The sequence below is a fragment of the Centroberyx gerrardi genome, chromosome 8, assembly GCF_048128805.1.
Source record: "Centroberyx gerrardi isolate f3 chromosome 8, fCenGer3.hap1.cur.20231027, whole genome shotgun sequence".
In the NCBI taxonomy this organism is placed as follows: Eukaryota; Metazoa; Chordata; class Actinopteri; order Beryciformes; family Berycidae; genus Centroberyx; species Centroberyx gerrardi.
This window is the reverse complement of record NC_136004.1, coordinates 1,536,812-1,561,740: the sequence shown is the minus strand read 5'-3', so window position 1 is coordinate 1,561,740 and position 24,929 is coordinate 1,536,812. Positions and strand designations below refer to the sequence as shown.

Below are 24,929 nucleotides of genomic sequence, written 5' to 3'. Positions count from 1 at the left end.
CCAGCTACTCAGCTAACGTCAGATGACGTTATCATGATCCGCTTTTTATTTCTGCTCACAAAAAGCGCTCCAGGTTGCGCTTTTTCCACACATGAAAAACGCTATGTGTGAGCGCAGCCTGAGTCTAGATAGATTATTGCTGTCCCAGCACATCAGTGTTTTTCTTTTCTATGATGTTTGGTCAGCACCAGTCCTAATCATATACCCATTTTATGGAAGAAAATATGACTTAACATGTCATACACTGTGAATCTGCATCCATCCACTCATTTTATGAGATAATCTAATATACGTTGGTCTGTGTGAAGTCAGATTTGCAGCCCCAGCAACCTTTTTGAAATCAAAACTGTTTAACAGCCAATAATACGTTGTCATGGGAGGAAAGACATTTGGTATGTGTGGCAATGTGTTTGTTCTTGCCAGCCTTGCTGACCTGGTCAAACACCCGTTCCTCATCACCATTTTGACAATTCAAATCCATTTTTAGATGTAACCTCGGGTATGGTGAAAGACCCAGCGGACGTCTTGGACAGGCAAAAATGCCTTGACGCTCTGGCTGCTCTGCGCCACGCTAAGTGGTTCCAGGTTCGGAACATCATTTTACTTTCTTATTGTAGCCTTATGAGATGCTTTTTTTTTTTTTACCTTTTGGTTTGAATTTTATTTTAATGTTGGAAAACAATCATCTGGTATAATTGAAAACAAATCTTACTATTTGAAGCAAAAGAAATATTCAAGGATGCCATCTACTATGACCAGGATCAGGTTAATATCCATTGCTATGTATTGATGATAAACTTAAGTTCATTAGTAGAAGTACTGCAAATTACTCTAGCAAAGACCTGGCATCCTTGTATTCCCTTTTTCAATTCAAGTACTGTATTTTAGTTAAACGTGATTCCATAAGGCTGCAGAGTAACTTTGCACAAGATTGTGTCATCAATAAGTGCTTTCATGTTGAGCGTTTGTATCGTGTTTTATTTTATATATTTTTGGTAGAATAGGGATTGAGAGAAAAAGGAATATCTGATTAGTTTACTGTGATGCTGCTAATGGAGCAAAAGCACAGGCAAAGTAAAGCAGATTTCCTTGGCCCTTTCAGTCCCTATACTATCCTCTCAGGTGGACTCTTGTACTTTTAAGTACCTGTTTGTGAAGATACCTGGATAAACCTGGGGTCAGGGTTTAGAAGATGGCAAGGAAAGTTCTCCTTTCTTGTGCATCTTGCAAACTTTGAACTCCCTTACTAACGATGAGGTACAATACTGCTGGGAATGGCAGCTGATTGCAAACTATTATGGCTTATAGACACCTCAAAACAATTACAAGCTTCCATTATGCGCAGTAGTGTTTGGACCTCTGTGACAGAACTCATTCAATTGTTTGGTCCCGTCTCTTCTTATCACTGTTGGTCACTCAATAAACTTAACTTTACTGCATCAAAAGGCTAGAGCCAATGGACTTCAGTCCTGTGTGATCATCATCCGAATCCTGCGGGACCTCTGTCAGCGAGTTCCTACCTGGTCAGCCTTCCCAGGTTGGGTGAGTAAATGCTGCTCAAACATGCTGAAAGCTGCTGCTTCATGGGAAATTTCCTGTTTTGGTTTGTTCATTCCTCGAAATAGTTTTATTCTGGTTTTCTTTCACCAAGCACTTGACACGCTGTGGGGGAAAAACTACCATTGCTAATGGTTCATAGATGCGCCGATGGAAGCCATCTGACTTGATTAATGCTCTGATCCCCTTGACAATTGTTAATTAAGCTTGTGTCATTACGTAAATGTCAGCTTCAAAAAAATTTTTTAATGTTAATGGTGCATGCAGAGACTTATTTGAATTTTGCCTGTTTGTCAGGAATTTTGGCCATTTTCACTGACCACACATGTTCATTTTGTTCAGGCCATGGAGCTGCTGGTTGAGAAGGCCATCAGCAGTGCCTCTGCCCCCCTCAGCCCAGGCGATGCACTGAGACGTGTCTTTGAATGCATTTCTTCTGGCATTTTACTCCCTGGTAAGACGGTCAGCTCATTTTACTCGCAAGAGACCTAGTGGTAGACTTGCATAACAGCTGTTGTATACTATTAGAGTGTTTTCACATATGGCCATTTTTAACCAAACCAAGCTCAGTCCTCTATAATTGGACCAAAAAATGTGCTAGCTGAAATGGGACTCAGTTCTCTTTGTATTGACATTGTCATGAAAGAGGACTTGGTTCTGTTTCTAGTCCACTTCAGGAACGGCACAACCCGAATACTGTCCAACTCCTCTAAAAAGGGCATGTGTACAGTGTTTCCCACAGTTTAGTTTGGCAGCGGCGGGAGGGAGGGTTATTGACAACTTCTTATTGACGTTTCATTTAGCAAGCTCAGTAACTAAGTATGTTTTATCATGCACTGAAGTCATTCAATTAAAATACAGTATAAGCTAATGGCATTGCAACATTAGCTGGCTATTTTACTTCCATTTGATTATCAAGGCTACATTTCAGACTTCACTCAGTTTGTGTCAGCATAGACGCACTGCAACTTGAAAGAGCACACAAGTGCTGCGTCATAGGTGCAATGAGTTATGGTCATTGTAGTTCACAAACACGCTTACAGTGCTGTGTTGCAATGCAGTGTTATGTTTTCCATAGAGGCACAAAATCAAAAGTTGCTTACTGTATAGAAATGGATCTAAATCTATTTCTAATGCACCTGATGTGCGCATCACGTCATGTCTGTAATTTGGAGATGCACAGACAGCAGACCAGCAGCATTGAACTCAATCCACAGTCTCCCAGTGTGAAAACAAAAGTGAAACTTAACATTCCACAGTCAGTTACGGGGATTTTGACAGTAACTCGTCTTCGCTGCCAAACAGACTTTAACGGTAGATGACTTTAACGTTACCTTGTGGTATTTAAGTAACGTTAGTGGAATTAGGTAATTTAACCGTGTCGCAGTGCTTCAGTGCATAGAATTGAACACGCGCCGTGGGTCTGTACGGGATCTGTGCTTGTTGACTTTGACGCAGCACCCCTTCCTTCCCAATGGTTTGGCTTTTATCAACCGATAAACTTTTAACGAAACATGCCCTAGTACAAAATTGGCTATAACTCATTGAGCATTCAACTAATCAAACCAAAATTTGAAACATGTTGAGGAGTGTTGCTTGAGCACACCCACAAAAGCATTTGGGGTTCCACCACTAGTGGCTGCCAAAAATCTTCCCTTCCCAAAGTTCACTCTAGTTAAATTATATTTTAACAGTCATATCTTTACTCGAATTGAACCTGGAACGGACAAATTAAAATCTACCACAAGGCTGTAAAACCAGCAGAATTGATATTCTGATCATATACTGTAGCACTCTGTAACATTATAATGCCTAATTACTCAAGTGCTTAGGAGAAACACCCCTAAGAGACGGGCTCTGTGTGTATGTGCGTTTGTTTATTCATTCGTGTGTAACTCTTTTTCTTGCCATGCGCAATGTATAGGGCAGTTAAGGTATGCACTGTTTAGCTTACGCAGAGCCCCATAAGGGAAATGCATTGTGTGCTCGTACAAAAGGCAGTACGGTAGAGTCAGACAAGCATCAACAAACTGGAGTCTGGTGCGCTGTACATCCACATGCCAGGAAGTAACTCTAACTCTAACTAGGCCTATGGCGGGTAAGTCGACGCATGAATTAAATATATTGTTCAGTGATTCTCATAGTTACAACAAACTTTAAAGTCAACATAGTTTCACTCACCCTAATCATGCATACCCCCTGAGCACCTAAAAAGTCAAACTTTGTATGACAATGTTTGAAACATGAAATCAAACCCTAGTTAATGCTGATCAATTTATTTTTAAACAGGTGGACCAGGATTGGTAGATCCTTGTGAAAAGAATCCAACAGACACCCTAACAGCTATGGGAGAGCAGCAGAGAGAGGACATTACCTCAAGTGCTCAGGTACTTCCACATTGTTAAATTATAGATGATCTATGAAGTTGATTCAGACATGTTGTGCTTTGACTGAAAATGGCTTCAGAGTACAGGTACAGTCAGACTAGGAAGATTGAGCAGGTACAGTCAGACTAGGAAGAATGAAAATGCTCAGAGGATAACCATAAAAATAGATACGTTTAAGAGTCATGTGAACGCCTAACGAAGCACTGGAGTCCATAGGTACAGTTGGAGAACTGAACAGATGCCTGATTAGGAGTACACCAAGACCAAGAAAATTTGACAAATTGCAAATGATGGCATGAAAATCAGATGAATGGGTAACGGTGTCATACCGTGTCATGGAACAGGTATACAAAACAACCAAAGTCAGATAGCGCAGACGGATGCAGGGGGTGAATATTATAAACCATCACATGATAAAGGACAGAGAAATGAAATGCTTTTCTTTACCTTTCGCTTGATCCGGTCTGTGTGTAACCAAGTCTCACGAGAGTTGAGTTGTTGCAGAAAGTTACACACAGACGGGGTCAAGCGAAAGGTTTCAAAACATTTCATTTCTCTGTAGGGTCCGGCCTGGCTAAATGCAGTTTTTCTGAGTGGGATTGTGCAGTCCCCCCTAGCTGCACCTCTAGCTCTGTTTGAGGTAGATTTGAAGTTGATGAAGCCAGACAAAGGAGGAGGAGCTAAACCATGCATAATCTTATAAACTAGGCAGACATTTTTGTATTTGATGAGGTTTTCCCAGCTGAGCAGATTATACTTCTTTAGAATATGGCAATGATGAAAACTTCTAGTTCCAGTAAAAAGTTAAATGAGTGATTGTTGGAAATTTCCTGTCTCTCCGTACAGTTTGCTCTGAGGCTGCTGGCATTCCGACAGATCCACAAGGTTTTGGGTATGGACCCGCTGCCGCAGGTAAATCCTCGTTTCAACATCCGCAACAACCGCAAGCGTCGCCGTGACAACAGTGACGGGACGGACAGCTTTGAGGGTGAAGGCAAAAAGGACAAGAAGGATTATGATGGCTACTAGGCGTCACCTTTACCAATTTAAAGTAGTCTATATACATATATATGTACTTCTGTTCTCACTGCATCTCACTAGGTTGGCACTGCCTCCTGTGTAGTGGCTTAAGACCAGTGTTATTTTCGGTTTGGTCTTGTAAACAACAGGTGTAAAACAGGTGAAGCTACTACACAAACCAAATGTTCTTTGTGTAATGTTTTAGCTATAGATTGATCAGAGTTGAAGTTCAGACCTAAACCTTTCCTAGATTAAGCTGTTTTTACCCGATATGCTTCTCAAATAGAAGTGTTCCTGACAATGGCTTCCTAAGCTCTGCAGCTACTCCTTTCCGGAGTGTGTGTATTTGTTTATTTGTTTTTAAATTGTGGGGAAAGGCATTCCTCACAAGATTTAAAATGGAGCCAGATCTCTTTGTTACATCTATATTGTGGATCAGAAGGAAAAGCAAAGATAAATGTCAATGCCTTCATTCATGTATTTTATAGATGCATTCAGAGGTTGACTGTTAGTTTTGTAGCCATTGTGAAACACCTAATCTGGTCTGGAACTTTATTTTCTAAGTTGTCCTTTTGAATATTAGTTTCTTTGTGCTTAATGCAAGTGGTGTTTGATGCTGTGGTCTTGTCATGTCTAAAGGCTAGGCTGCAATTAAGTTAACAGATCCATGTTGCATTGCACTACAATTCTGAAGAAAACATCAATTCTTGAGACATTTGTGTTAGTAGTGAGGTTATCCCTAACTGTAGCTTTATATATTATATATATATATATATATATATATATATATATATATATATATATATATATATATATATGTCTCTTTATATTTTCATATATATATATATATATATATATATATATATATATATATATATATATATATATATGTATGTGTGTGTAAATATTTCTAGAATCTTGCAATAGAAGAAAAAGGCTTTGGTTTATGGAAAGCATGGCTGTGCTAAGATCATTCGTTATTGTGTTTTGACTTTTAACATTTGTTTTACTGGTTAATGGGAAACTTTAATGCCTTGCTTGCCCTTTATCTTGGTTTGGTGCTGCATCGTTCATTTCAATAATCTATATAAGATTAGAATTATGACAATGGGGGAAAACTGTAATTTAGATGTAAGTTGTAATTGCATTTCAATGTAGGTCCATTCTTGAATGCCCATCAGGCGTTGTACTCTGCTTTACAATGAGCAGAATAAATACATTTCCTGAATGAAGAATTGTGTGCCTTCTGCTGGCTACTTGACTGCTTTCTTTCATGGTATACAGTGCACACACCAAATGCATGATACAGTTTTGGGCTAGGGTTAGTTGTAAACTTATTAAATCAAGCTAACAAGCTTTGTAGTTACTAAGTATTTTGATACAGAGCCCTCAAAGTGTGAACCACCCTGACTTTCTCCACATTTTGTAGTGTTGCAACCTGAATTCAAAAAAATTTTTGGACAATTTTTTAAATTTGAAATGCAGAAATGCCACATTAAATTATTCAATACTTGGTACAAGCACCTTTGGTAGTGATACAGCATCCAGTCTTGTATGTATCAGCTTGGCACATCTGGAGCCAGATGTGAAAAAAACTGGACTAAAAAATCTGCAGTATGCAAACAGGCTTGACAGAACTGTATTGTCTTGTGCACAGCTGTGCATTTTATGGTGCTGGTGACAGAAGTAAACTATGTCCATAGGTATGTTCACCGTACACTGTTTGCAGAGCGAACACGCTTCGCCATTGGTTCTTCAGGTCTGCTCTCAATGTAGCAATAGAAAAGTTAAATAGTAATCATGTGACAACAATTAAGTTAACAACGAAGTTAAGTTAGCGAAAGGATTGTAGGTAACAAAGTTATCAAAACAACAAAGTTGTCACAACATAGGCTACACTAAAATGATCACAATGAAATGGATAACGCAATCGTCTTTCAAGCATAAAGTACAAAACTGGATTAAGAAGGGCAAACGGCAATACTGACATTGACCATGATCATAGTACAAACACAATAAGGAAGCTACAGTAGTTGGGCTGTACAATTGTTCTAATAAATACATTACATTCTGTCATTTTTGGTCATTAGTTTTTTTTATATTTTATTTTTAACCTTAACCTTTTAACCTATTTTTAACCTTTATTTAACAAGGCAAGTCAATTAAGAACAAATTCTTACTTACAATGACGGCCTGGCAAGAGGACAGAAGGACCTCTTGAAGGGTAAGGGGAAAGGGGGACACAAAAATGTAATCGAAGACAGGCAAAAGAAACTAAACAAAACAATCCAGATAAGACTGAGACTATCAAATACAAATGTTACATACATCGCAGAGGCAGAGAAACCCAACACAGTATGGGAACTGGGAAATAATCAAAACACACACCAAACAACCAAATAAAATTACAAGTCATGAAAGTTGAAGGGCTGGATGGCATTTGCAGGTGTGTATGAACATCTCTGCAATAGAGTCCTTAAAAGTAGTGATGGAGATAAATTTGTCCAGTTTCAAAGTCTTTTGCAGCTCATTCCAGTTGCTGGGAGCAGCAAATTGGAAGGAGGACTGGCCATAAGAGGTATTAGCACGGGGAACTTCTATCTATGGGCTAGTTATGGGGCAAGGGGCAGTGACATGATTTTATCTGTGGCTCAACTGTCCCTATTACCAAGTTACCTATAGAGCCACAAGACTCCTATCATAAGAAATCACTCAAGTCTAGGGATGTTCAGTGTGAAAATAAAGTGTGCCTCCCTCTTCAAGAGCTGTTTTATCATATTGCATCATACCAAACCCCTTGGGCTTGGTATGATGTGCTCACCCTGTATGAGGGTGGTTAACAGTTTTGGCATCGTAGGTATTTGAGCAATATGTACACTTCCCACATCTAAAATTCCCAAATACCATTCCCAAATACCCCAGTTGGTAGTATGTGTAGTTGGTACACATTTGTTATAACAAAGTCTCAAATCTCTCAATTAGGGTTACAGTGTAGGATTTTCATGTGCTTTCTGATTACATTATTCACATGTTAAGAAACATTACTATATTCCGAAACAAAAGTGACCCTGTTGTCTGTAGATGTCTTGGAGGGGGTTAACAATTGGTGTCTATCTACTTGGCTAACTTTATCAATAGCTTCATTTATACATTCTCTCTTTGATAAAACATGTTGACATGATCTTCTGTTCCTCAAGGTCTGACGCTTTGTTGCATATACATTTCAATCTTAAGAACTGGCCATTAGGTGTTTGTGATCATTTATTCAGGAAGCTTTCAGCATGTAAGATAGTATTTCTGTCTGTTTCTTTTCTGAAAATTTGGGTAAGTACTGTTCACTATATTGATACATCAAGGGACTGGTCTGTGTTAATTAATCTTTAAAATAACCTTTTTATTTTTTATGTTTAAACATCAACATACAAAAATTCAAGATATTCATAGTACATGCTATTCTGAGAAAAAGTCAACTAATTAAAGAAAGCCGCTTGTAACAACGCATTATGTAATAACACCACATTATGTAATAACATGACAAAATGTAATACATTTTCACTTCATTATGTAATAACACCCGCATTTTGTAATAATCTGCCGCATTTTGTAATACACAGCCTGAACGCAAATTTCCCTGCATTTTGTAATAAATTATTACATATTGCGGTGGTTATTTGTCATACACAGTGGCAATTCAAGGTGCTTTACAGAGATTAAAAGATTTATAAGAACAATGAATAAATAAATAGTGGTGTAGATAAAAACAAGATTTAAAATAAGTTTAACATTTTTTAAAGAACTCAAATAACTCAACTAAAAGTATCCATGAACAGTGTGGTTTTGAGTCCTGATCAATCAATCAATCAAGTTTTTATTTGTCACGTGTAATCATTCAGGTACAATCACAGTGAAATGTAATCCCGTCAGTTCTGATTCAAAAGTTTCGAGGATTAGGCTACTTTTAAGATCAACAGGGAGTCTGTTTCAGAGATGCGCAGCATAGTGACTAAAGGTTGCTTCACCAAGTTCAGCCCTGGCACTGGGCACTACTAGCAGCCCACTCCCATTTGACCTGAGAGGCCTGGCAGGAGTGTACTCCTTAAACATGTCTGTAATGTATTTGGTCAATGAAAGAAGGAGTAACGCCTGCACACTTGCTCCATGCCACAAAAGTTTAATAGTGACAACGTTTCGATCCTACTTGGATCTTCGTCAGGTCAAAATGTTTGTAAAATGGAGACCACACCCATATTTATACATCATGCACACCCATAGGCTGACAAGCTCTATGATGGCAGGTGTGGTTAACCATCCAAACCGCCCAAGGTGATAAAAATCCAAAAATAATTAACAATTCAATAAAGTACATAGAAAACAGATACATAGAGAGAAAAAAACAGTAGTACAAAAGCTTGTTAATTATTTTTGGATTTTTATCACCTTGGGCAGTTTGGATGGTTAACCACACCTGCCATCATACAGCTTGTCAGCCTATGGGTGTGCATGATGTATAAATATGGGTGTGGTCTCCATTTTTCAAACATTTTGACCTGACGAAGACCCAAGTAGGATTGAAACATTGTCACTATTAAACTTTTGTGGCATGGAGCAAGTGTGCAGGCGTTACTCCTTTCATTGACACAGTTTTCTGATAGCCTTGCACCTACGTGATGTGCGTATAATTACTCTCCTTCAACTGTAATGTATTTGGTCCCACTCCACAGGGGCGGAAATCACGGGGGGGGGGGCAGGGGGGTCCGGACCCCCCCTTCCTGGGACTAACAGAGAGTTGTCCCCCTCAATATATCATTGTAAACATAACTATATAATTTTAAATAATATAATAATATGCATTGAAAGCACTTGTGCTAATTATAGACGCAAAACAATGCGTTTTTAAGTTTCGAAAGATTGAGTCCCTCTCTCATATGCCTCACAGTGGTTTGGTCCACTGCCTACCTGCCTCCCCGAACCCCCACACACACACATTAGCCCTCGGTACGAGTGTGTGTGGAGGATCTCTGGAAGTGTGTCAGTGGTGGCTGACCTCCAGTAAGTAGCTGAGGTTAACTTAAAACAAAGGATGTGTCAGACATTTTTCTTTACTTCTACCACTCAATAGAATAAAACACATTCACAATTGTAATCAGACTACATTTTGTTCCGTTACCTCGCGGTTGAATCTTGTGCGTCAGCGTGTTGGTACGGAGCCGCGTCTCCTAATGCATGTGTGTGTATGGAGGCAGGAGGTCTGTCCACAATTAAAATCATCATAACTCGCTGAATTTTCGACCGATTTTCAAGCGGTTTGGTTTGTTACAAATGCCAGACATGTATTTATGATACAGGATAGTTGGTTAAATTAAAATGCGGGATTTCATACCAAAATACTTTATCTTTTGTAGATGGTAACAGTAATATTTCTATAATATAATATTTAAGATTAACTTACCCTATGTAATTAGGTTCTAAGTATATTATTTTTTTCTTACTGCATGTAAAATGGCTGCCACTATGTTATTTTGTTCATAATTTTGGAAATAAATGAAGACTTAATTAATAAAAAAGACATAATTACAACAAACATTATGTTAAATATAAGTACGTTTCTGGCAGGCTTCATAGCGTTCTGGACTTTTACACATTGACAGCAAAACATTAGAGATCTGCTTTTTCGGGAAAACAAAATCTAATTAGGCATATATTAGCTTTAGTTCAGTTAATGGGTGTTGCATCTCACCTACTACTGTAAATAACCTGCATGCTGTGTGTGTGTGTGTGTGTGTGTGTGTCTCTATTTGTCAGCCAGCCAGGTCAGTTAAAATGGCAGAGAAAAGAAAAACAGACATCCGATCATTTTTCAGTGCACCGAAACGCCAAGTAGAAAGACCCCAGTAATATCAAAGGCAATTTGATAAAATCTTCATAAGAAAGGAATGAAGTGCTTATGGAAATGTTTCATAATGGACCTCTATATACATTTAATACAACAGTACTTTTGGCGGCACCTTTGGTGTCCCCTTCAGGAATTGCTCTTGAGAAATTTTTCTGTTTATTGTCCCCCCCAACAGTGAAATGAAATATCCGCCCTTGCCACTCAATGTATTGATTTATAAACAAGCAGCATTGCCTTATATCAATTCTGTGGCTGACAGGAAGCCAGTGTAGTGACTTAAGAATCGGGGTGATGAGGTCTGACCTTTTGGTCCCTGTAAGAACTCTAGCAGCTGCATTTTGAATAAGCTGAAGCTTTTTGATGGTCTTTTTGGGGAGCTCTGTCAAAAGACCATTGCAGTAGTCTGCTAGAAATAAAAAGCATGAATGAGTTTTTCCAGGTCGGCTTTTGACATGAAGTCCCTGAGTTTGGCTGTATTTGTAAGATGATAAAAAGCTGATCTTGTTACTGCCCAGTTTTTACAGTAGTTCTCCAGCAGTGTCAGGTTTTGTTGTAAATCATGCTGCGTAGGAGATAATAAAACCAAATCATCTGCATACAACAGGAACCTCATTTATTTTCTCTGCAGCTGTAGTCCTGGGCTTGGAGATTGTTCAATAATAGTGGCTAATGTATGGATGCAAATGTTAAACAGGGTGGGAAAGGTTGCAGCCCTGATGGATTCCTCAGGCTAGGGTAAAGAAATCAGTTATTTTATCTCCAATCTCCACACAGCATTAATTGTCAGAGTATTTGGATTTAATCAAATCATATACTTTGCCACCAATGCCACTTTGGAGAAGTTGGAAAAATAATAAATTGTGCTAAATTGAATCAAAAGGTTTGGTTTAGGTTTTTTTCAGGTCAACAAAGCATGCAAATACAGTATCTTTCCTTGGTTTTGAGGTGGACACAATTATTAAGTGTATGAAGGGTATAAATGTGGTCTGAAGTTTGATGTTTGGGTAAGAAACTAATCTGACTTTTTGATAAGGTGTTTTTCACAGTGATATGGCAATAATCTGGTATTTAATATGCTGCAAAAAACTTTACCTAGATTACTATTGATGTAGATTCCCCTGTAATTGCTGGGGCAAAATTATTTCCATTTTTAAATGTGGGTATTCCAGATCACAGGGAAATGTCCACTTCTTAGAACTAGATTGCACAGTTTAAGAGAAACCTGGCGTTTTCAACCATTCTGTCAATTCCACAGGCCTTTCCATTTTTAAGAGTTTTCAGTTTTTCCTTTAGCTCTTGATTAGTGATGGGATAATCTTTTCCCGTGGAAACAGGGTGTGGCAGCTGTAACAGCTGTTTGCAGGTCATAAATTTCTCACATGCGGCTGGCTTTTATCAGCGAGTATGACATAAAATGACTTTTGTGACTCTGACCGCCGGAGGGCGGTAATGTGCCTTGAAGCATATAAACGGCCGAAATACCTAAACGAAGAAGAAGAAGAGAGAAGGAATAAGTAAAAGTGAACGCTTTTGCAGGCAGTTCGTATTTACGTTAAATCCGACATGACGTCAACGCGGCAAACGTGATCTCAAACTCATCTCATCGACAGCTTGCCCGTAGACAGCAGAGAGCTAGCTGCCATCCACCATTTGAGCTAGCTAGTATATATCTGGATAGAGAGCTGTCTGCTAACTAGTCAGTGGAAGTTGCTGAAATGTTGAGTCTGGGAAGCGGAGGAGGGAAATCTGCAAAACCGTCGTTTGTTTCTTACGTCACTCCAGAGGTAAGATGGAAGTGTTGACGAGCTGAACGATAATTATCGGCAACTTAGCAGGAGCTAATAACTTCGGCCAATTGGGCAGACAGGACAGGGTGGGGTTTCCATAGTCCCGATTCGTGCCGCCCTCGTATGAAGAGAACGCTAAACTCCATTCAAATGTTGATGTTTACTGTTGCCTTGCTTGCTGACAAACATACATATAAACCGGATATAACATAGCTGAAGACCTTAGGGCCATTGTCCACTGTCCAGTGGAGTCCATTGTCAAATCGACATTCACGCGATACTCCGAGCAGTACTTACTTCAATATTTCAGCTTTTATAAATGGTTCGCCTGTTATTCCCACAATGTTCAACCAAAATAACGTTACACCGTGGACTCTGATAGCGAGCAGTGTGAACCAATTGTAAAAGTTCACATTTGATTGAATTAGCTGGTGCAGAATCACCTGTATGCTGCATTATGAGTGACCGCTCACGATTTCTAAAAGGTCTTAAGTGTAAGCTACCAGATGTGTGCGTTTGATACGCAAGGCAGTATTAAATTGCCAGATTATTTTGTTTGGCGTGACGCTCTCGCCGAGACGGTCTTCGGGCCAGTGTTACCACAGCTAGCTAATTAGTAACGTTACTCCCGATGCGTTCCAACGTGTTTATCGAATCTTTGGCTGCGGTCGAATAGTCTTTTTTGCTTAGGAAGGTTCCTAACTGAGTGAAATGACCCGGAAGTACCTAAGTGGCAGCCATGATAAGAGCTGTTCGAATTCTCTACATGCTAAGGAAAGGTGCTTCGATGCTTCCTTACTTAGCTCCTTTAGCATAGGATACACTGGACCATCCTTTACGAAAGGAAAGGAGATAATGCCGTCCCACAATTCTTTGCGGCAGCAACGACGCACCATTCGGCCGTTCACGAAAACAAACGATCATGACCGACAAGGGACGCAGATCATCAAGCAAGTTACCGTTGCTTATTAAGCATGTTCTATCTTATGCCATAACTTGCTAATATGCTTATATGTTTTGAACTGTCAACAATATATTAAACCCATAGAGGCGAACTATGAACGTTACGCTGCTGTTGTAAAATGATCAAAGTGAAGTTAACGTTGTAGCGTAACCTATGCTCAGTTTGCATTAGTTATTTCTTCATTCTGAGCGTTGTTGTATTGCCAGCCTTTAGGAATATCATTAATTAATTTTACTTCAGTCACAGATGCTGAAACCCTTGCCTGAATAAAGGCCTGTATCAGCCATAACAACTTCAAAGCACAATCAAGTCAACATTTCAAGGTGTTTACTGAGTTGTGTGGTGGTTCTTAAGCTATTATATGCATAGGCTTATAATCAGATCATAATCAGCATATTAACCATAACACAGAAGTCTGTCTTTCAAGAAAAAGGGATATGAAACGTTTTTAGCCAGATGATGTTTTTAATTCAGCATGTTTGAAACTTAAGAATGATGATATGTACAGTAGTAGATTTGTACATGTTATGCCTATCTTGCATGAATTTAACAATTATTTTCATACAATCATACTAATTGGGATTCATGTCGATAAATATGAGTGGACAGGAGGGTGAGCGTGAGCAACCATTCTCAATGTGACAACCATTTCGTTTCGCTTTTGTGACTGGTAGCCTATATTCCTTTTTTATTTCAATTCCAACCTTGGTGATGAAGCAATATTTTTCACCGGGTTGTCCACGTTTATACAGCCTGCATGAAACAACACGGTAAGAACGCACGGGGCGAAGTATCTAAGATGCGCTTTTGGTAGTCCATCTTCGGAACATTGTAGTTTCACCACGGCAGACCCACGTCATTAACATCCGCCGTTGCATAATTACGTAGCCTAGTGTAAGTGCAGTCGGATTCTCTTAGCACCGCGGTTGTCTTTTCCTAAGCCCTTATGAATTCTCCTTCACATCTTTCCTTGACCTCATGACGGTTTCCAACGAGGTCAAGGAAAAGTGGTTAGGAATAAGAGTTAGGACGTATTTTTTTTGACTATTCGACCGCAGCCTTGGTTTCATATGCATGTCTTAAACATGGCTGCTACTCTTCTTCTACGCTTCTTCCCTGTGCGGCGAGCCTCTACATACCTAGTTTAATACATCCATGCTACATACTTGCCCCAACGGGGCTAACGTCTTACAGCTCACAGGGAAGCGACGTAGAAGAGAGTAGCGGCCATGTTTAAGACATGCATATGAAAACAACTGGGAGAAGCCACACAGGTGAGATTAAAGAAAAAAGTGAGATTTTATACTTTTATTGCAAATATTTTCACTCAACATGCCTTTTTATTCTTGTATTCTCTTATATTGTCAATATATAGGCTAATATCAATAAAGGATCCCATTACCTGGATGGCTGAAAAATTATCTAATGTACTCCATTTTAAATAGTTCCATTTGTCAAACAAATAACTAACCTGTGTCTATCTAAAGTACTTTGTGTCTAAGACAACATAACTTAAAAAAGTTTGTTGCATGCTTTTGTCTACAAGGTGAAGAATAGAAATGAGACCCCCTTTACAGAGAAATCAGCTTTTCTGCCCTGCTACATCTCTCTGTGCTATCAGTCTCACCTGTATCTTTACATCGTTAAATTACAGCCTTTGACATTATTATCTTTGACATTATTTTACTGCTCAGCAGCTCCTCTGGTCCAGACTGTCCCTGCTCCTCCTCAAGACGTGTCCTTTTCCTTCTTTGAAAATATTTTTCAATATTAATCTGGATTGAGGGAGCAAACATTCAGAGTTAAAAAGTTAATATTAACGTTATCAGTGGATACTGACTAGCAGCTAGGCTATACAGCGTGCTAATCTTGGAAACTCAGCTGTATTCTGAGTAACGTTAACTGTTAGTTCTTTTCGGGAATTCAGTCGGCCGCCTTCTTGGCATGGAAAAAAAATATGCCTCACGCGTGTGCAGTGGGAGGCGAACAGACGGGTCCGGTGAGAGAAAGAGAGAGAGAGAGAAAGACTTTTGACTTTTGGTGTTCTTTAATAAAACATCTCACTTAAACACCTGAAAACCAGCCACAGTATCCTAAAACCCTGCGCACTCAACCAACACTCGCTCCCTAAAACCAACCCAGTCACTCTCACACACACACACCTGCACACCCCCCCCACCCCACCCGCAAGAAAAACCCCAGACTTACACTGACATCCTGCCACAACATAATACACCTGACATAGTGTACCTCCCCACACCTTACAGCAAAACAAACATGATGCAAAAAAAACAAAAAAATACCTAGCCATACAGCAACACACACTACATGAAACAGCATACCAGCCCAAACACACCAAACAGCCCCTGTAGAACCTGTTACAGTTAGAACGATACAGACGGCCCCCCCTCCCCAACAGTACACACCACCCCCTCCAGACACCACACATTCTGGAACCAGGAATGTCATTAACCAGAGAGTAATAAGCGTATTCCTCCCTAAAGGCCCTGACACACCAAACCGACGTCAAAGAACCAGCGGCGACGAAGGCCGACTGTTGCGTCGCCTCACGTCGCCTGTGTCTGGTCCAAAAAGTTGCACTTGAACACACCGCAAAGACTACAGCCGACGGCCAACTAGCACGTACGTTCTGCGCCTGCGTGAAGGGAAATAACCATATGTCTGATAAGAAGTTGCAAATGGCACTGGCGTTGTCAGCCCTTGGTTTTTGGTTGTGGAAGAAGAAAGGAAGAGGCGGAGGCGAAAAATAAATAATACCGCACTAAATGGGTGAAATCATGAATAACGTTACTCCAGCGACAGGCTCAAGGGGCTTTCCCGAACCTGTGTCGAGAGCTGGAGATAAATGAAACCTCCGATTTTAAAAATTTCGCTCGGCTCTTTCCTGTTCAGTTCCACATGTAGAAGGAATTTATCAGTCCAATCATCCAGAGGCAAAACACGAACTACCAATCAGAGTGATCTCTCTCACCAACGGCTCAGACGCCGATTCAACATGCTCAATCGGCCGAAAAGACGCCGACAGGGTCCGACTAGTGCCGACGGTGCGGGACACACCGCAAAAACTAGGGACACCGACGCTTACCGACGGCCTGACATTGGCCGACCGTCGGCCTGGTGTGTCAGGGCCTTAAGGCGCGCAGAGACCATCCCCCTGAACATTCAGAGCGGGTCAGTGGGCCCGCTCCCCGGCACCTTATTTCTCCTGGTCAGCCACATGACCAATTTGGCCTGGCCAAACAGAAAGTTAAGCAACACACATTTAGCCCTCTTACTAAAAGAATAGATCGGTCCCAAAATAAACAGCCCCACAGAGAAAACATCTCCAAACCTCTAACAGAGTACATCCAACACATTCAGAACCGGTACCATACGGTGACATTGTACAAACACATGCTGAACAGTCTCAGATGAACCACAAAAAGGACAGCCCCCCCCCCCCCCACATTTGAGTCCACCTTCGCCAGAAAGCTGTTTGTTGCGAGGGCCCCATGCAGGATCCTCCACTGTAGGTCCCCTGACCTCTTAGGAAGGGGGAGCTTATAAAGCACCCTCCACCTGGAGCCTGCCATACTCTGCTCACCCACCACCTCCTGCCACTGATGTTCCTTAACATCCTGAAGAGCCCTGATGTTCCTGACCTTAACTATAGCGGCATAAAGGACCTTCCCCTTTAACTCCCCAAAACTCCCCAGGCTGAGAGTGGCAAACGAGAGAAGCTTCCCTTTCTCCTCTTCCCTGCCCCCCGTCTCAGCTGACACTGTTAGAGAGGGAAAACTGGAAGGCTCCTCTCCCCGAGGTTTGCTGAGCACCTCCAGTACCCGCTCAGGTAATGACCCCAGGACCTCAGCTCTCAGTCTCTCCAGGAGTCTTACTGATGATAGCCCAGTTTGTTGGGCCAGTTCCTCAGGGGTTTTCCAGCCCCTTCCTCCTGGCTGTCTCAGGTGGCCTAGAGTGGCGATGCCTCCTTCATGATGCGACCTCTTAGCATGTTGGAAAACACTGACTCCACTGGGATGAGAGGGTTGTGGAAAATTGGCTCCTCCCACACCCATGGCCCTGGTTCCACACCCCCCACACGTGTAGACCGAAGCAAACACCAGGCTTTCAGCATAGCCGCATAAAAAGGAGGAATCCCTGAGATCTTCAGGCCCTCCAAATTCATCAGGAACAGCTGGCGGTCCAGCCCCAAACCACCAGCCCTCCTCAGCAGAGCCCGTGCCAGATCCCCCCAACTGCTATCTGCACGGTAGAGGAATCTCTGGGCAGCCTGGAGTGTAAATGCAGCCACCCTGCTCTCTAGGTCCATAAGCCCCTGCCCTCCTTCATGCACCAGCAGATAGAGAACTTCAGCCTTCAGCCAGTGGTGCCCCGACCAAAGGAAGTCCACCAACTTCCTTTGAATGTCCCTCAGGAGCCCACTGGGCGGGTTACAGACGGCTATCCGATGCCATAAAGAAGATGCAGCCAGATTATTAATTACAAGCGTCCTCCCTCTAAACGACACTTGAGACAGGAGCCACTTCCATTTAGCCAGTCCGGAGATGACAGACTGAGTCATGCCCTCCCAGTTCTTCTTCTTCCAGCCCTCCGAGCCAGGTACACCCCAAGAACCTTACGGCCTCCTCTACCCCACTGTAGCCCTCCTGGCAGCTGAGGAACTAACTCCCCTCTCCCCAGTTGACCCTAGCTGAGGCTGCTCCCTCAAAAATGTGTAGGCTATCCTCCAAGGCCTGTATATCCTGCCTGTCCTTCACCAGCACTGTGATATCATCAGCATAGGCAGAGACACACACCGATGAGCTGAGTCCCAGCTCCCCAAAGAGAAAGAGAGAGCAAGAGAGAGAGAGAGAGAGATCGCGTGGAGCAATTAGGGGCTCAGCAAATCAATGCGCTACATGCAGTTCTACAATTAAATAGTGGAAAAAAAAGAAAATTTGTGGGTCAGTGCTGATTTTGTGGCGGCCCGCCACAAAGTTTTCTATGTGTGGGAAACCCTGGAGGGGTAGAGCGAGGGGAGATTGTCCACTAGTTAATCGATCGCGGATGGCGTCGTTCTCTCGGATAAAAAAAATAAAAATAAAAAATGCTAAAATTGGTCGCCAAATATACTTTGGCGGCCGTTAATATACCTGGGCGGCCCGCCCAAGTAAAGTCTATGTGTGGGAAACACTGATGTATTAGATTTAAGCAAACAAAAATAATTTGTAACTGTAGAAAAGATTTCTAGTTGTAAACATTTTGTGAATGTGTAAATAAAATTTGTGCGCAAATGATTTCAAATGTGAGGTTGCGTGAAAAATGTCGCTCAATGTTTAAGTCTGTTCATGTGACATCTAAGTTACAAGTATGAATTTTGACCCTGTTTTGCCTAGGGAGTCTGACTAGCAGTGTCAGAAATTAACTTTTTGACTCTAGATGAAAAAATCCACCGGCCAAGCATATTTTTTACAGGCCAAAATAATAAATTGCCTTTTTGTGTCACATATATATATATAGAGTAGCTGATATATACACATTCGTTTCAGTACTTTTGATTGAGATAATAAGGTATTATGTTGAATACAAACTTAAAGAAGAGGCCAGAGCAAAATTTGAAGCTCTGGCCTGATTATATTTGATTATTTTAATATATTGATCAACAGTTAATCAATTGAATACAACTCAAGAAGTCTTCGTCACAGTGGGTGTCGAGAGGAGAGGCTCCGATTGAGCCCGGGACACAGACACACAGGCAATGTGACACTTGCTGTGTTCATGGCCACGAATGTTTTCCAGCTTCATCGTTTTATTTCTGATGACAAATGAGTTGTTTCTGTTTTTGTCTTTGGCATACTGGTGACACATGGAACAACTCATCACCATAGCCTCCGCATCATACTGTAGCCAGTCTCTTGAAAATCTCACAAAACTTTATTTTTGTATGTGCTTCCGCTGCTTCGTCCTCCTTTTCGTCAGTGGCGGTGGGTTTTCGTTTTTAAAGGTTGGCTTACTCCTTGTAAATATCGCCACATAATAGCTATTTAGTTAGCCTAACGGTAGCTAGCAGCAGACCGGCGGCAAGTGACAGTGGAGTAGCTGATGTCCCGTACGGTAAACAGTGCCGCTAAACTAGGAGAGCTTGAGACGGTCTGTGGCTGGCGCTCCTGTGTGTGTGTGTGTGTGTGTGTGTGTGTGTGTAGGAGCTCAGCCCCGCCCTTGTGAAACTCCGACACAGACGTGATCTCTCTCTCTCTCGCACTCTCTCTTTCTCTCTCTCTCTCTCTCACTCTCTCTCTCTCGCTCTCTCTCTCTCACTTGCTCTCTCTGCGCGCCCAACACCAAAACGCGGTAGAGACTCTCAGCATAGTTTTTTATTACATGACTATTTTGGTACAAACATTTACCCACCATGTGGCGGAGAGCCTTCCGAGATTTACTCGCCAAATGGAAAATCTACCTGCATTTGGCACTTGGCAACTGTTAATTTCACACCCTGCTGACTAGTCAATGGGGACGCTACTCTTTTAACTATCCAATGAGGGAGCGAGTTTTGCTATCCAATAAGGGGACGGATGGCTCTGGCGCTCTGGTCAAACAGTCAGCTGCACTCCCCCTCACTGTTAGAGTTCATAGCAGCTAACTACAGCTTAAGAGCTGAAGAACTAAGGGATGCACATAGCAATAGACATACCTGCATTACATTAATATTAGGGGTGAAATGGTTCCCGGAAAAAATCCGAACCGTTCGGTTCGGGTCGCACATGTGTGCCACGGTTCATTCAGTTCTGTGTCTCCTATTCCCCACGTGTCAGATCTCCCTGGAGAGTATCTGTCCTCAGTGGTCAGAATTACATGTCAATCTACGATGACATCACAGCTGGAGCGAGTATGGAGCAAATTGTGGAATTTTAAGTTTCACTTTAAGGCTCTGCTGCTGCTGCTCTGCTGGTCTGTGAATTGCCATGATGACAATGACAGACATGCCGTGATGCGCACATTGGCGCATTAGAGATCGATTTTGATCAATTTATATACATTGATCTGATTTTTGGCTTCTGTGCCGATATTGTGGGGGTGTGCAGAAGAGCCCGACGTCACTCTGCAATCACACTGGCAGAAGCAGGAGAGGAGGAGGAGAGCTTGCGACTTGCTCTCCAGCGGGTCAGTTTTTTTTCAACCTGCGACCGCCCGATCTGACACATCAACATAGCCTATCCTATCTGCCCGTTCGTTCTCAATATTATCTTCAATCGACCCTAACCCGCCCCACCCGCGGATAAACCTGCGGGACCTGCAAGTTTTGGATTGACTCGCGCATCACTACTTGGGCTGTTTATAGAAAGATGTAGCCCTATTCATTAGTGGGAGATTTCAGTGCATGATTTAAGTTGCATTTTATGTTGATGCTCTGGAGTAAAACACTGAAGGTTGCATTTTATGTTGCACTGTTGATGTTGGCCTACTTAACCTACAATGCAGGGATATTTTATGTTACCATACTATAAAGCAAGGAATCTCTGTCTGTGTGTCCTTTGCATATCTCGAGAACCGTTCGTCCGATCTACTTCACACATGGTGGGTGTATTGCTGGGGACCCAAGGACGTGCAGTGTCGGATTCATAAACTTTGAATAAACAAGCGAACAGCGCTCTGTGCAGCAGCGGGGCTCAAAGCAAACGACTGGAAGCGCAGTGTCGAGTGTGAAGTTGTTTGGATGAGCGGTTCTTGAGAAAGCTGCAAGCAGCAATACCGGAGGCCAAGCAATCGGCACTGCACTAGTAATAACAAAGAGGAGTATTTATTTTTGAAAAAAAGTCTGCTGATTTTGTTATAATGGACTTTAATTTTCAGTGAAAAATCAGTCATTCAGGCAAATGTCATGTCATAGCAAATGTTAGCTCCAGTGTTTCCCCAGTATTTCTTTCTTACAGCACGGGCGGGTTGACAACTTTTCCACGACCACACCTTGCTAATTGTCACTTCGATCATAAAGATGCGTCTCGGCAGAAATACATTTGATGAAAAAAAATCTAGCGGGTTTTCAGCATAATAGCGCATAAATAAATATCTAACAACCTGTTGCTAGTAAGCGGCTAAAGGGTATAGGGTATAGTTCAAGGAGGTTCTATATTAACTGGAGGATGAATGGAAAAATGGCTGCCCATTCATTTGAACGTAAGCTGCTCACCCAGCGCATACGCCAAAAAAAAAATTCTCTTCCTGGTTTACTTCCGTGATGTGCGGCCCACGGGTCATGCGCAGTAGTGTCTGCTTACGTATTCCCGCCAGGAGTAGCGCGCCCACGAGCGAGCTAGCGAGCCCAGTCGCGCTCTCGTCATCAAGTGAGCAGGTCGGGAGCGTGCAGCTGCAGCTGGGAGTGTGGAACGGACGGTTTGGTGGGGGAGGGGCGAGCAGAGAGAAGGAATCTCCTAAAATTAAAATCTAAAACTTTTTAGATGTCAACTTTTGATTACTCACCAGTCAATATTATATTAAATATTATAATATTAATACGTATTTATATTAATACAATTAATATTTATATTAACATTATAATTAATTATATTTATATATTAATTACATTTATTATATAATTATATAAATATTTATATTAATACATATTAGTAAGTATTCAGCCAGTAGTTGCTAGAAGTCATTTGCTTGCAACTCTAATTTCCACGTCACTATTCCATTGTGAGAAGTTGTCTTAAGTTTATATTAAAGATAAAGATGTCATCACTTTTGTTATTACTAGGCAGGTTTCCCCAAGCATATCTGCTCATTCAATCTTATAATGTTTACATTTCTCCCAAGCTTGACTGAAGCCGCACAGCATAGACCAACTTCATGAGTATGCATTTTGTGTTGCCTGATGTTCACACAGTCCTACCTGTAGCTGTCTGCTGGATACAGCCTGCAGAACCAATGGACTAAAGTACACAAGATCAAACCCATGTCATGCTTGATGAATTTAACTTTACATTCTGACATTTAAGTGCAGCTTCAGTTCCTTGGTATTTTTATTTGAGTTACTTAGAAGAACCAGGCAATGAAAATCATGAGTTGGCCCTGTATCCTTGGCCCTGTAGCATTTACAGCACTTTGCTGTGGTAGTTTGACAAGATGTCATCATACAGTCAAGAGTTTATCATTAGTCTGTCAAAGCTAAGTCAACCTGGTTCACTTCCCTACACAGCAGCCACACACTTCTGTTTAGAAACACAGTGTAACTCTGACTGGCAGCTAGACTCACTATGCAAGCAGGTTAACCATACAGCACCATACAATACTGTCATGAAACTGAATTAGAAATCGCGTACAGGTCAAGTTATTTAAAATCGTTTATTTAAAAAAATTAAAAGAACATAAAGTTAATTCACAACGAAGTACAAAAGTGATGAATAGCATGACTAGTTGGGTTCGCCAGACAGACCTGTGGAATACATGTCAAGTAGGCTAAAAACAAGGCTAATATAGTTAGCTTGCTGTCTACATCTCCGTGGCATGAACAAGCACAGAAAACCCACCTAATCCCAAACCTCCGTTTTCGGTGATCAGTTCTTATCTGTACATATTAAATACGGGTGGGCTACTCATGTAAAATACTTCATATTTTAATAAAAGCGAAGCTGGACTGTACGAACACAGCTGACAGACGGAGCAGCAGTGGAAGCAGGAGGCTCGTTCCCGATGCAGAGCTCAGAGGCGCGTGCTTTGCTCGTACCCTGAGGTGACGTCACCCACAAAAAAACAGTGTTTTATACGGCTCTGAGTGATTTTTTTTTAAAAATCGGCCTTCATGGTTAAAAAATACTTAGTTCAAAGAGTGTTTTAAGGTCTTGTGTGGTGTTGTAGGTATCTTCTGAACAGTTTTAGAGGACTGTCTTTTACAATGGCCGTCTATGGGGAAAAAAGCTTTTTGGGCCGCAGGTGAATTTTAGGCTGCAGTACCACCGTTGGCCACCATGTCAAATTGGAAGCAAGGCTGAGACCTGACGCCTGGGGGCTGGTATAGTTGATTAGCGTTAGCTACGGCTTGAGCTGCTAGACCTCTGGGTTAGCTGATAACATAGCATCACTAGCTAGTGATTCCATCTTTTACTACTTTTACTGATAGTTCTCTAACTCCGTGGGATGTTTTAAACATTTATAACAGTGTGCAATGGAATACGTTTCCTCTTCACTTGACATCCTGGCCTGTAACACTACTTGGCTAGGTGGTGTCTGTTGTGAAAACAGTTCATACTTTCTGTGAGTTTCAGACCACCGTTGCTCAGGGGAAGGGAGGGGTGAGAGATGTTGGGTGGAGCCGGGGCTGTGTGACTTGTGGAGGACATACGTTTGCCGATGTTGTTGTAGTTCCTAGGGCTGCCGTTAGATATTACTAAAGGGTCCATATTACTGATCCCTTAACCTAATTAGCCTACGTGTTTAAATTCCTAAAAATCATCTGTATATTGTCATAATAGCCAGTAATTAGCGTGTCTCTCTGTTGGCATACTGTAGGCTATGTGGAACCTTATAATTCTGACAGACTGATTCAGGTCGGAACAAAATTGATGCATCGTTACTGGCTGCTTTGGTACTTTAGAGAGAGGTGAGTGTGAGAAACGAGTGGGAAAGTCAATGCAGACATACAGATGCACAGGAGATAGCTAGCTAATCCAGAGATGGGAAAATGCAAATTTTCACAAAAATAGCTGGAAGAGAAAGATTTCCAGGCATGGTTGCACGCTGGTGACGTAAACGACCGAGAAGCCTACTGTGCAGTCTGTAAGAAGACATTGGAGCTGCACTATGGGCATCATGCTAGTGATTTGTTCCCACTCCATTCTTTTTCATCGCTACAGTCGCCCTCCCATTGTTAAAACACTAAAGTGGTGGGACTTTTTCTCACCCATCAACACTGTGCTTGGTTTTGCTTTCACATACTGCTTTTCTATAACTTTAATGGTCTAACCAGTTAGGGCTCGGAGTGGCATTAAAATGTCTTAAAACTGGCATTAAAAAGGTCTTAAAGCATTAAATTCAATTTGCTGATACTTGCAGGTACCCTCTTTTAACACTGGGGCATTCAGGCTTGACGTAGGCGTAGTTAGCTGATAAAATAAAATGCTACAAGGCACCTGACGGCAATGCATAAGGTTGAGTAGTGTTCCCATTGGCTAGTCAGACTTCCTAGGCAAAACAGGGTCAAAATTTGTGCTTGTAACCTCAATGTCACACGAACAGACTTAAACTTTGAGCAACATTTGATATTGAACAACATTTAATAAGGTTACACAAGCTAAATGAGCAGAGAAAATGATAATTGTCCT

At 41.5% G+C, this 24,929-nt stretch overlaps 2 protein-coding genes across 3 annotated transcripts in view; both read left to right on the top strand.

Moving 5' to 3' along the window:
• The window catches only part of zfr (zinc finger RNA binding protein), a 40,454-nt gene extending 34,737 nt beyond the window's left edge, over positions 1–5,717 (top strand). The window contains exons 16-20 of one of the 2 annotated variants that reach the window (XM_078285432.1): positions 488–585; positions 1,447–1,542; positions 1,900–2,011; positions 3,847–3,944; positions 4,791–5,717. In XM_078285432.1, the coding sequence (XP_078141558.1) occupies positions 488–585; positions 1,447–1,542; positions 1,900–2,011; positions 3,847–3,944; positions 4,791–4,973 (587 nt within the window). In that variant the 3' untranslated portion in view covers positions 4,974–5,717. Of the gene's footprint in view, positions 1–487; positions 586–1,446; positions 1,543–1,899; positions 2,012–3,846; positions 3,945–4,790 lie in introns of those variants that run through there. The other variant, XR_013505070.1, reaches the window with a different exon arrangement.
• A 6,660-nt stretch (positions 5,718–12,377) lies between these two features.
• mtmr12 (myotubularin related protein 12) overlaps positions 12,378–24,929 on the top strand; it is an 83,426-nt gene continuing 70,874 nt past the window's right edge. Inside the window, exon 1 of the mRNA XM_078285433.1 lies at positions 12,378–12,641. Within this exon, the coding sequence (XP_078141559.1) occupies positions 12,573–12,641 (69 nt within the window). The 5' untranslated portion in view covers positions 12,378–12,572. The remainder of the gene's footprint in view (positions 12,642–24,929) is intronic.